Source organism: Sprattus sprattus (assembly GCF_963457725.1).
Source record: "Sprattus sprattus genome assembly, chromosome: 10".
NCBI classification, from domain to species: domain Eukaryota; kingdom Metazoa; phylum Chordata; class Actinopteri; order Clupeiformes; family Clupeidae; genus Sprattus; species Sprattus sprattus.
Genome location: NC_137908.1, coordinates 308,621 through 321,120, shown reverse-complemented (window position 1 = coordinate 321,120; position 12,500 = coordinate 308,621). Strand labels below are relative to the sequence as shown.

General features: G+C 47.9%; 1 protein-coding gene across 1 annotated transcript in view; it reads left to right on the top strand.

The window, feature by feature from the left end:
- LOC308371692 (caM kinase-like vesicle-associated protein) overlaps positions 1 to 12,500 on the top strand; it is a gene marked incomplete at its 3' end in the record, with an annotated part of 14,013 nt that overhangs the window by 397 nt on the left and 1,116 nt on the right. The window contains exons 3-9 of the mRNA XM_080846678.1: positions 8,056 to 8,130; positions 8,662 to 8,800; positions 10,457 to 10,577; positions 10,924 to 10,999; positions 11,694 to 11,830; positions 11,977 to 12,055; positions 12,396 to 12,483. Of these exons, the coding sequence (XP_080702804.1) occupies positions 8,056 to 8,130; positions 8,662 to 8,800; positions 10,457 to 10,577; positions 10,924 to 10,999; positions 11,694 to 11,830; positions 11,977 to 12,055; positions 12,396 to 12,483 (715 nt within the window). The remainder of the gene's footprint in view (positions 1 to 8,055; positions 8,131 to 8,661; positions 8,801 to 10,456; positions 10,578 to 10,923; positions 11,000 to 11,693; positions 11,831 to 11,976; positions 12,056 to 12,395; positions 12,484 to 12,500) is intronic.

The following is a 12,500-nucleotide window of genomic DNA, read 5'->3' as shown; positions in this document are numbered from 1 at the left end:
GTGTGTGTGTGTGTGTGTGTGTCTGCTCTGAGGTTTCTCACGGAATGACTGAATAGCCTGCAGAGGTTCTAAGCACAACCTGACACCTGAAAACAAACACACACCTGAGACTAAACCGTACTTGTGAGACATACCCCTTCTCTTCTCTTCTATGTCTCACACTCCCTCCTCTCCTCTCTTCTCTTCTCTTCTATGTCTCACACTCCCTCCTCTCCTCTCTTCTCTTCTCTTCTCTTCTATGTCTCACCCGCCCTCCTCTCCTCTCCTCTCTTCTCTTCTCTTCTATGTCTCACCCGCCCTCCTCTCTTCTCTTCTCTTCTCTTCTCTTCTATGTCTCACCCGCCCTCCTCTCCTCTCCTCTCTTCTCTTCTCTTCTATGTCTCACCCGCCCTCCTCTCTTCTCTTCTCTTCTCTTCTCTTCTATGTCTCACACTCCCTTCTCTCTTCTCTTCTCTTCTCTTCTATGTCTCACACTCCCTCCTCTCTTCTCTTCTCTTCTCTTCTATGTCTCACACTCCCTCCTCTCTTCTCTTCTCTTCTCTTCTCTTCTATGTCTCACCCGCCCTCCTCTCTTCTCTTCTCTTCTCTTCTCTTCTATGTCTCACCCGCCCTCCTCTCTTCTCTTCTCTTCTCTTCTATGTCTCACACTCCCTCCTCTCTTCTCTTCTCTTCTATGTCTCACCCGCCCTCCTCTCCTCTCCTCTCTTCTCTTCTCTTCTATGTCTCACCCGCCCTCCTCTCTTCTCTTCTCTTCTATGTCTCACACACCCTCCTCTCCTCTCTTCTCTTCTCTTCTATGTCTCACCCGCCCTCCTCTCTTCTCTTCTCTTCTCTTCTATGTCTCACACGCCCTCCTCTCCTCTCTTCTCTTCTCTTCTCTTCTATGTCTCACACTCCCTCCTCTCCTCTCTTCTCTTCTCTTCTCTTCTATGTCTCACACTCCCTCCTCTCTTCTCTTCTCTTCTCTTCTATGTCTCACACGCCCTCCTCTCTTCTCTTCTCTTCTATGTCTCACACTCCCTCCTCTCTTCTCTTCTCTTCTCTTCTATGTCTCACACTCCCTCCTCTCTTCTCTTCTCTTCTCTTCTATGTCTCACCCGCCCTCCTCTCCTCTCCTCTCTTCTCTTCTCTTCTATGTCTCACCCGCCCTCCTCTCTTCTCTTCTCTTCTCTTCTCTTCTATGTCTCACCCGCCCTCCTCTCTTCTCTTCTCTTCTCTTCTCTTCTATGTCTCACCCGCCCTCCTCTCCTCTCCTCTCTTCTCTTCTCTTCTATGTCTCACCCGCCCTCCTCTCTTCTCTTCTCTTCTCTTCTCTTCTATGTCTCACCCGCCCTCCTCTCTTCTCCTCTCTTCTCTTCTCTTCTATGTCTCACACTCCCTCCTCTCTTCTCTTCTCTTCTCTTCTATGTCTCACACTCCCTCCTCTCTTCTCTTCTCTTCTATGTCTCACCCGCCCTCCTCTCCTCTCCTCTCTTCTCTTCTCTTCTATGTCTCACCCGCCCTCCTCTCTTCTCTTCTCTTCTCTTCTATGTCTCACACTCCCTCCTCTCTTCTCTTCTCTTCTCTTCTATGTCTCACACTCCCTCCTCTCTTCTCTTCTCTTCTCTTCTCTTCTATGTCTCACCCGCCCTCCTCTCTTCTCTTCTCTTCTCTTCTATGTCTCACACTCCCTCCTCTCCTCTCTTCTCTTCTCTTCTCTTCTATGTCTCACCCGCCCTCCTCTCTTCTCTTCTCTTCTCTTCTATGTCTCACACGCCCTCCTCTCTTCTCTTCTCTTCTATGTCTCACACTCCCTCCTCTCTTCTCTTCTCTTCTCTTCTATGTCTCACACTCCCTCCTCTCTTCTCTTCTCTTCTCTTCTATGTCTCACACTCCCTCCTCTCTTCTCTTCTCTTCTCTTCTCTTCTATGTCTCACCCGCCCTCCTCTCTTCTCTTCTCTTCTCTTCTATGTCTCACACTCCCTCCTCTCTTCTCTTCTCTTCTCTTCTATGTCTCACACTCCCTCCTCTCTTCTCTTCTCTTCTCTTCTATGTCTCACACTCCCTCCTCTCTTCTCTTCTCTTCTCTTCTATGTCTCACACTCCCTCCTCTCTTCTCTTCTCTTCTATGTCTCACACGCCCTCCTCTCCTCTCTTCTCTTCTCTTCTCTTCTCTTCTCTTCTCTTCTCCTCTCTTCTCTTCTCTTCTCTTCTCTTCTATGTCTCACCCGCCCTCCTCTCTTCTCTTCTCTTCTCTTCTATGTCTCACACTCCCTCCTCTCTTCTCTTCTCTTCTCTTCTATGTCTCACACTCCCTCCTCTCTTCTCTTCTCTTCTCTTCTATGTCTCACACTCCCTCCTCTCCTCTCTTCTCTTCTCTTCTCTTCTATGTCTCACACGCCCTCCTCTCTTCTCTTCTCTTCTATGTCTCACACGCCCTCCTCTCTTCTCTTCTCTTCTCTTCTCTTCTATGTCTCACCCGCCCTCCTCTCCTCTCTTCTCTTCTCTTCTATGTCTCACCCGCCCTCCTCTCCTCTCTTCTCTTCTCCTCTCTTCTCTTCTCTTCTATGTCTCACACAACCTCCTCTCCTCTCCTCTCTTCTCTTCTCTTCTATGTCTCACCCGCCCTCCTCTCTTCTCTTCTCTTCTCTTCTCTTCTATGTCTCACACGCCCTCCTCTCTTCTCTTCTCTTCTCTTCTATGTCTCTCACGCCCTCCTCTCCTCTCTTCTCTTCTCTTCTATGTCTCACACGCCCTCCTCTCTTCTCTTCTCTTCTCTTCTCTTCTATGTCTCACACGCCCTCCTCTCCTCTCTTCTCTTCTCTTCTATGTCTCACACGCCCTCTTCTCTTCTCTTCTCCTCTCCTCTCTTCTCTTCTCTTCTATGTCTCACACGCCCTCCTCTCTTCTCTTCTCTTCTCTTCTATGTCTCACACGCCCTCCTCTCTTCTCTTCTCTTCTCTTCTCTTCTATGTCTCACCCGCCCTCCTCTCTTCTCTTCTCTTCTCTTCTATGTCTCACACTCCCTCCTCTCTTCTCTTCTCTTCTCTTCTATGTCTAACACGCCCTCCTCTCTTCTCTTCTCTTCTCTTCTCTTCTCTTCTATGTCTCACACGCCCTCCTCTCTTCTCTTCTCTTCTCTTCTCTTCTATGTCTCACACGCCCTCCTCTCCTCTCTTCTCTTCTCTTCTCTTCTATGTCTCACACGCCCTCCTCTCTTCTCTTCTCTTCTATGTCTCACACTCCCTCCTCTCTTCTCTTCTCTTCTCTTCTATGTCTCACACTCCCTCCTCTCTTCTCTTCTCTTCTCTTCTATGTCTCACACGCCCTCCTCTCTTCTCTTCTCTTCTCTTCTCTTCTCTTCTATGTCTCACACTCCCTCCTCTCTTCTCTTCTCTTCTATGTCTCACACACCCTCCTCTCTTCTCTTCTCTTCTCTTCTATGTCTCACACGCCCTCCTCTCTTCTCTTCTCTTCTATGTCTCACCCGCCCTCCTCTCTTCTCTTCTCTTCTCTTCTCTTCTATGTCTCACACGCCCTCCTCTCCTCTCCTCTCTTCTCTTCTCTTCTCTTCTATGTCTCACACTCCCTCCTCTCTTCTCTTCTCTTCTATGTCTCACACACCCTCCTCTCTTCTCTTCTCTTCTCTTCTATGTCTCACACGCCCTCCTCTCTTCTCTTCTCTTCTATGTCTCACCCGCCCTCCTCTCTTCTCTTCTCTTCTCTTCTCTTCTATGTCTCACACGCCCTCCTCTCCTCTCCTCTCTTCTCTTCTCTTCTATGTCTCACACGCCCTCCTCTCTTCTCTTCTCTTCTATGTCTCACCCGCCCTCCTCTCTTCTCTTCTCTTCTCTTCTCTTCTATGTCTCACACGCCCTCCTCTCTTCTCTTCTCTTCTCTTCTATGTCTCACACGCCCTCTTCTCCTCTCTTCTCTTCTCTTCTCTTCTATGTCTCACACACCCTCCTCTCTTCTCTTCTCTTCTCTTCTCTTCTCTTCTATGTCTCACACGCCCTCCTCTCTTCTCTTCTCTTCTCTTCTCTTCTATGTCTCACACTCCCTCCTCTCTTCTCTTCTCTTCTCTTCTCTTCTCTTCTATGTCTCACACACCCTCCTCTCTTCTCTTCTCTTCTCTTCTCTTCTCTTCTATGTCTCACACGCCCTCCTCTCTTCTCTTCTCTTCTCTTCTCTTCTATGTCTCACACTCCCTCCTCTCTTCTCTTCTCTTCTCTTCTCTTCTCTTCTATGTCTCACACTCCCTCCTCTCTTCTCTTCTCTTCTCTTCTCTTCTCTTCTATGTCTCACACACCCTCCTCTCTTCTCTTCTCTTCTCTTCTCTTCTCTTCTCTTCTATGTCTCACACTCCCTCCTCTCCTCTCTTCTCTTCTCTTCTCTTCTATGTCTCACACGCCCTCCTCTCTTCTCTTCTCTTCTCTTCTCTTCTATGTCTCACACGCCCTCCTCTCTTCTCTTCTCTTCTCTTCTCTTCTATGTCTCACACTCCCTCCTCTCTTCTCTTCTCTTCTCTTCTATGTCTCACACACCCTCCTCTCTTCTCTTCTCTTCTCTTCTATGTCTCACACACCCTCCTCTCCTCTCTTCTCCTCTCTTCTCTTCTCTTCTATGTCTCACACTCCCTCCTCTCTTCTCTTCTCTTCTCTTCTATGTCTCACACTCCCTCCTCTCTTCTCTTCTCTTCTCTTCTATGTCTCACACTCCCTCCTCTCTTCTTTTCTCTTCTATGTCTCACACTCCCTCCTCTCCTCTCTTCTCTTCTCTTCTCTTCTATGTCTCACACTCCCTCCTCTCTTCTCTTCTCTTCTATGTCTCACACACCCTCCTCTCTTCTCTTCTCTTCTCTTCTATGTCTCACACGCCCTCCTCTCTTCTCTTCTCTTCTATGTCTCACCCGCCCTCCTCTCTTCTCTTCTCTTCTCTTCTCTTCTATGTCTCACACGCCCTCCTCTCCTCTCCTCTCTTCTCTTCTCTTCTATGTCTCACACGCCCTCCTCTCTTCTCTTCTCTTCTATGTCTCACCCGCCCTCCTCTCTTCTCTTCTCTTCTCTTCTCTTCTATGTCTCACACGCCCTCCTCTCTTCTCTTCTCTTCTCTTCTATGTCTCACACGCCCTCTTCTCCTCTCTTCTCTTCTCTTCTCTTCTATGTCTCACACACCCTCCTCTCTTCTCTTCTCTTCTCTTCTCTTCTCTTCTATGTCTCACACGCCCTCCTCTCTTCTCTTCTCTTCTCTTCTCTTCTATGTCTCACACTCCCTCCTCTCTTCTCTTCTCTTCTCTTCTCTTCTCTTCTATGTCTCACACACCCTCCTCTCTTCTCTTCTCTTCTCTTCTCTTCTCTTCTATGTCTCACACGCCCTCCTCTCTTCTCTTCTCTTCTCTTCTCTTCTATGTCTCACACTCCCTCCTCTCTTCTCTTCTCTTCTCTTCTCTTCTCTTCTATGTCTCACACTCCCTCCTCTCTTCTCTTCTCTTCTCTTCTCTTCTCTTCTATGTCTCACACACCCTCCTCTCTTCTCTTCTCTTCTCTTCTCTTCATTTCTCTTCTATGTCTCACACTCCCTCCTCTCCTCTCTTCTCTTCTCTTCTCTTCTATGTCTCACACACCCTCCTCTCTTCTCTTCTCTTCTATGTCTCACACGCCCTCCTCTCTTCTCCTCTCTTCTCTTCTCTTCTATGTCTCACACTCCCTCCTCTCTTCTCTTCTCTTCTCTTCTCTTCTATGTCTCACACGCCCTCCTCTCTTCTCTTCTCTTCTCTTCTCTTCTATGTCTCACACTCCCTCCTCTCTTCTCTTCTCTTCTCTTCTATGTCTCACACACCCTCCTCTCTTCTCTTCTCTTCTCTTCTATGTCTCACCCGCCCTCCTCTCTTCTCTTCTCTTCTCTTCTCTTCTATGTCTCACACGCCCTCCTCTCTTCTCTTCTCTTCTCTTCTATGTCTCACACACCCTCCTCTCCTCTCTTCTCCTCTCTTCTCTTCTCTTCTATGTCTCACACTCCCTCCTCTCTTCTCTTCTCTTCTCTTCTATGTCTCACACTCCCTCCTCTCTTCTCTTCTCTTCTCTTCTATGTCTCACACTCCCTCCTCTCTTCTTTTCTCTTCTATGTCTCACACACCCTCCTCTCTTCTCTTCTCTTCTCTTCTCTTCTTTGTCTCACACGCCCTCCTCTCTTCTCTTCTCTTCTCTTCTCTTCTATGTCTCACACACCCTCCTCTCTTCTCTTCTCTTCTCTTCTATGTCTCACACGCCCTCCTCTCTTCTCTTCTCTTCTCTTCTCTTCTATGTCTCACACCCCCTCCTCTCTTCTCTTCTCTTCTCTTCTATGTCTCACACTCCCTCCTCTCTTCTTTTCTCTTCTATGTCTCACACACCCTCCTCTCCTCTCTTCTCTTCTCTTCTCTTCTATGTCTCACACGCCCTCCTCTCTTCTCTTCTCTTCTCTTCTCTTCTATGTCTCACACGCCCTCCTCTCTTCTCTTCTCTTCTCTTCTCTTCTCTTCTATGTCTCACACACCCTCCTCTCTTCTCTTCTCTTCTCTTCTATGTCTCACACGCCCTCCTCTCTTCTCTTCTCTTCTCTTCTCTTCTATGTCTCACACGCCCTCCTCTCTTCTCTTCTCTTCTCTTCTCTTCTCTTCTATGTCTCACACACCCTCCTCTCTTCTCTTCTCTTCTCTTCTCTTCTATGTCTCACACGCCCTCCTCTCTTCTCTTCTCTTCTCTTCTCTTCTCTTCTATGTCTCACACGCCCTCCTCTCTTCTCTTCTCTTCTCTTCTATGTCTCACACACCCTCCTCTCCTCTCCAGACCTCTCTCTCCTCTCTCTCCTCTCCATACCTCTCTCTCCTCTCTCTCCTCTCCATACCTCTCTCTCCTCTCTCTCCTCTCCATACCTCTCTCTCCTCTCTCTCCTCTCTCTCCTCTCTCTCCTCTCCAGACCTCTCTCTCCTCTCTCTCCTCTCCATACCTCTCTCTCCTCTCCATACCTCTCTCTCCTCTCCTCCCCTCTCTTCTAATACGCTTTCCTCTCCAGACCTCTCTCTCCTCTCTCTCCTCTCCATACCTCTCTCTCCTCTCTCTCCTCTCCATACCTCTCTCTCCTCTCTCTCCTCTCCATACCTCTCTCTCCTCTCCTCCCCTCTCTTCTAATACGCTTTCCTCTCCAGACCTCTCTCTCCTCTCTCTCCTCTCCATACCTCTCTCTCCTCTCTCTCCTCTCCATACCTCTCTCTCCTCTCTCTCCTCTCCATACCTCTCTCTCCTCTCCTCCCCTCTCTTCTAATACGCTTTCCTCTCCAGACCTCTCTCTCCTCTCTCTCCTCTCCATACCTCTCTCTCCTCTCCATACCTCTCTCTCCTCTCTCTCCTCTCCATACCTCTCTCTCCTCTCCATACCTCTCTCTCCTCTCTCTCCTCTCCATACCTCTCTCTCCTCTCTCTCCTCTCCTCCCCTCTCTTCTAATACGCTTTCCTCTCCATACCTCTCTCTCCTCTCCTCTCCTCTCTCTCCTCTCCATACCTCTCTCTCCTCTCCTGTCCTCTCTCTCCTCTCCTCCCTCTCCTCTCCTCTCCTGTCTCCTCTCCATACCTCTCTCTCCTCTCCTGTCCTCTCTCTTCTCTCCTCTCCTCCCTCTCCTCTCCTCTCCTGTCTCCTCTCCATACCTCTCTCTCCTCTCCATACCTCTCTCCTCTCCTGTCCTCTCTCCTCTCCTCTCCTCTCTCTCCTCTCCTGTCCTCTCTCTCCTCTCCTCTCTCTCCTCTCCTCTCCTCTCTCCTCTCCATACCTTTCTCTCCTCTCCAGACCTCTCTCTCCTCTCCTGTCCTCTTCTTTCCAGTCTTCTCCTCCTCTCCTGTCCTCTCCTCTCTCTCCTCTCTCTCCTCTCTTTCCTCTCCAGACCTCTCTCTCCTCTCCTATCTCTCCTGTTAAGACCTCTCTTGATACCTGTCTCATGTATCCCTCTCTCTCTCTCCCTCCTCCAGCTGGTCTCATGTATCCCTCTCTCTCTCTCTCCTCCAGCTGGTCTCATGTATCCCTCTCTCTCTCTCTCCCTCCCAGGGTGAAGCATCAGAACATTCTGCAGCTGGTGGACGTCTATGAAACCAGGAAAGAGTACTTCCTGTTCCTGGAGCTGTAAGTCCACTCCTGCCAATCATGCCCTTAAGCACCCTCTAATGAGGCACACGTGTGCTTCCCCACACACACACACACACACACACACACACACACACACACACACACACATACACACACACACACACACACACACACACACACACACACACACACACACCAGCAGGGCACACATGTGCTCCCACACATAACCACCAGGGTATACAAACTGCACTCTGTAACTATACACTATAACTACATGCTATTTGTGTGTCTGTGTGTGTGTGTGTGTGTGTCTGCGTGTGTGTGTGTGCTTGCGTGCGTGTGTGTCTGCATGTGTGCGTGTGTGTGTGTGTCTGTGTGTCTGTGTCTGTGTGTGTCTGTGTGTGCGTCCGGTATCTGTGTGTGTGTGTGTGTGTGTGTGTGTGTGTGTGTGTGTGTCTGTGTGTGTGTGTGAATGTGTGTGTGTGTGTCTCTGTGTGTGTGTGTGTCTGCATGTGTGTGTGTGTGTGTGTGTGTGTGTGTGTGTGTGTGTGTGTGTGTGCTCCACAGGGCCACAGGTAGAGAGGTGTTTGACTGGATCCTAGATCAGGGTTACTACTCGGAGCGTGACACCAGTAATGCCATCCGCCAGGTCATGGAGGCGGTGGCCTATCTGCACTCCCTCAACATCGTCCACAGAAACCTCAAGGTCAGCACCACCTAGTGGACACACATGTACATGACTAGAGTCCTATTGTCTATCTACACTCCCCCAACATCGCCACCTAGAGGACACACGTGTACATGACTAGAGTCCTATTGTCTACCTACACTCCCTCAACATCGCCCCCTAGAGGACACACATGTACATGACTAGAGTCCTATTGTCTACCTACACTCCCTCAACATCGCCCCCTAGAGGACACACATGTACATGACTAGAGTCCTATTGTCTACCTACACTCCCCCAACATCGCCCCCTACAGGACACACGTGTACATGACTAGAGTCCTATTGTCTATCTGCACTCCCTCAACATCGCCCCCTAGAGGACATACATGTACATGACTAGAGTCCTATTGTCTATCTGCACTCCCCCAACATCGCCCCCTAGTGGACATACATGTACATGACTAGAGTCCTACTGTCTATAGTGTCACTGACTTGAGTGTCTTTAGTGGAAATAAAATAAAGTATAAATGAAGTGTAAGTGTGTAGAGGTGGAAGAGAGATCAGATTTGAAACGAATAGTGGAAATGAATAAAGTATAAATGAAATGTAAATGAGTGGAGGGGAAATAGAGATGAGATTGTAAAGGAATAGGGGAATTAGAGATAAAACAGTAACATTTCAACCGATCCAGACATCATGTGTAGATAAGTACTGATCCAGACATCATGTGTAGATAAGTACTGATCCAGACATCATGTGTAGATAAGTACTGATCCAGACATCATGTGTAGATAAGTTCAGGTTTGCAGCTCATGTCTTTAAGGCTGATCCAGACATCATGTGTAGATAAGCACTGATCCAGACATCATGTGTAGATAAGTTCAGGTTTGCAGCTCATGTCTTTAAGGCTGATCCAGACATCATGTGTAGATAAGTACTGATCCAGACATCATGTGTAGATAAGTACTGATCCGGACATCATGTGTAGATAAGTACTGATCCAGACATCATGTGTAGATAAGTACTGATCCAGACATCATGTGTAGATAAGTACTGATCCAGACATCATGTGTAGATAAGTACTGATCCAGACATCATGTGTAGATAAGCACTGATCCAGACATCATGTGTAGATAAGTTCAGGTTTGCAGCTCGTGTCTTTAAGGCGAGGTCTGAAGTGTAGTCAGATTTCCTTTTTGAAAAAAAGAGTGATGAGGGAACGTTGACTGAAGATGGTCACCATGTCTGTAGATCACACAGAAATACACAACAACCCCTTTAAAGAAAATCAGTGCGGAACGTGACGAAACATTGCACATTTAATGAGTCGTTTCCGTAACAACCACCCAGTGAAAGAAAAGCTTCTTTAGTAAGCTGAAGCCCTCTGGCCAGGCACGAACAGCGCTGTGAAATCTGTAAAAGTCTAGATGTAATTACTTGAATATAGAATTCAAGGAAAGTCTTTTTTTTGTGTCGTTTTCATGTCTGCAAGATAAGAAGATTCTGCAAGATTCACAAAATGCAGTTACCCCTTATGGCCACATGGTGGCACCTTAAGTGTGAATGCACATTCATTTGATGAGTACTTCATGTGTGTGTGTGTGTGTGTGTGTGTGTGTGTGTGTGTGTGTGTGTGTGTGTGTGTGTGTGTGTGTGTGTGTGTGTGACGTTCATCTCTGCATTTGTGTCTCAGTTGGAGAACCTGGTCTACTTCAACCGGCTGAAACATTCTAAGATCGTCATCAGTGACTTCCACCTGGCCAGGCTGGAGAACGGACTCATCAAGGAGCCCTGCGGAACCCCGGAGTACCTGGGTGAGACACACACACACACACACACACACACACACACACACATGCCCAATACCTCCACATGCCTGCTCTTGAGGTTGCAGAGCATCTCAGTGTATTTAGCATCTCCACCTCATTACTGCTAATCTTACTTGTGCTGCAAATAGTCTTGTGTAGTTGAAGGATATCAGTGATGAAGTACACACTGTAACGCTACCTTCTGGATTGGTTCTCCTGTGTGTGCATATGTATCTGTTTTTGTGACACTGTGTTTGTGTGTGTGTGTGTGTGTGTGTTTGTGACACTGTGTTTGTGTGTGTGTGTGTGTGTGTGTTTGTGACACTGTGTTTTGTGACACTGTGTCTTGTAGCCCCTGAGGTGGTGGGTAGGCAGAGGTATGGTCGTCCTGTGGACTGCTGGGCTCTGGGAGTTATCATGTACATCCTGTGAGTTACACACACACACACACACACACACACACACACACACACACACACACACACACACACACACACACACACACACACACTCACTAACCCTAACCCCTCACCTAACCTCAAACCCTTACACCTACACCTGCATCAGTCTATACACACACACACACACACACACACACACACACACACACACACACACACACACACATTTACCCTCACCCCAGAACACCTACACCTGCATCAGTCTATACACACACACACACACACACACACACACACACACACACACACACACACACACACACACACACACACACACACACACACACACACACACACACACACACACACACACACACACATTTACCCTCACCCCAGAACACCTACACCTGCATCAGTCTATACACACACACACACACACACACACACACACACATTTACCCTCACCCCAGAACACCTACACCTGCATCAGTCTATACACACACACACACACACACACACACACACACACACACACACACACACTTACCCTAACCCCTCACCCTAACCCTAACCCTTACACCTCCACCTGCATCAGTCTATACTGTAGGTCTGCAGTGTGATCACGTTAGGCTCTGTGCTTGTTCTTAGTAATATTTGTTTAAATGTTTGTTTATAGGGTTATAGGGTTATATATTCTTCGCCTTTTCTTTCTTTTCCATAGTTTGTCGGGAAACCCACCTTTCTATGATGAAAGCGATGATGATGATTATGAAAACCATGACAAGAACCTGTTCCGGAAGATTCTGGCAGGAGATTACGAGTTTGATTCCCCATACTGGGACGACATTTCAGACGCAGGTAAACCTTTCTGTCGGAGGAAGAAGACGGATTAACAGATGTGCTGGAATTAAGAAGTGTTCAGAGAATGCATGTGTTCTAAGACGTGTGTGTGTGTGTCTGTGTGTGTGTGTGTTGGTGTGTGTGTGTGTGTGTTTTATCTGCAGCTAAGAGTCTGGTAGTTCGTCTGATGGAGGTGGACCAAGACCTCAGGATCACAGCACAAGAGGCTATTAACCATGAATGGTACAAACACACACACACACACAAATACATGTACACACACACACACACTCACACACACACACACACACAAAGACATAAACACACAGCAAAGACATGTACACACAGCTCTCACAAACATAAACATGCAAAACAGACAAACACACACAACTCACACACATACACACACAGACATACACACACACACACACAAACACACACAACTCACACACACACACACACACAACACACACAACTCACACACACACACACACACACACACACACACACACACACACACACACACACACACACACACACACACAGAAACACACACAGCTCACACACACCCTTGTCTTCCCAGGATCTCTGGAAATGCTGCCTCAGATAAGAACATCAAGGACGGTGTCTGCGCCCAGATAGAGAAGAACTTCGCCAAAGCAAAATGGAAGGTGAGCTCTCTCCTGAT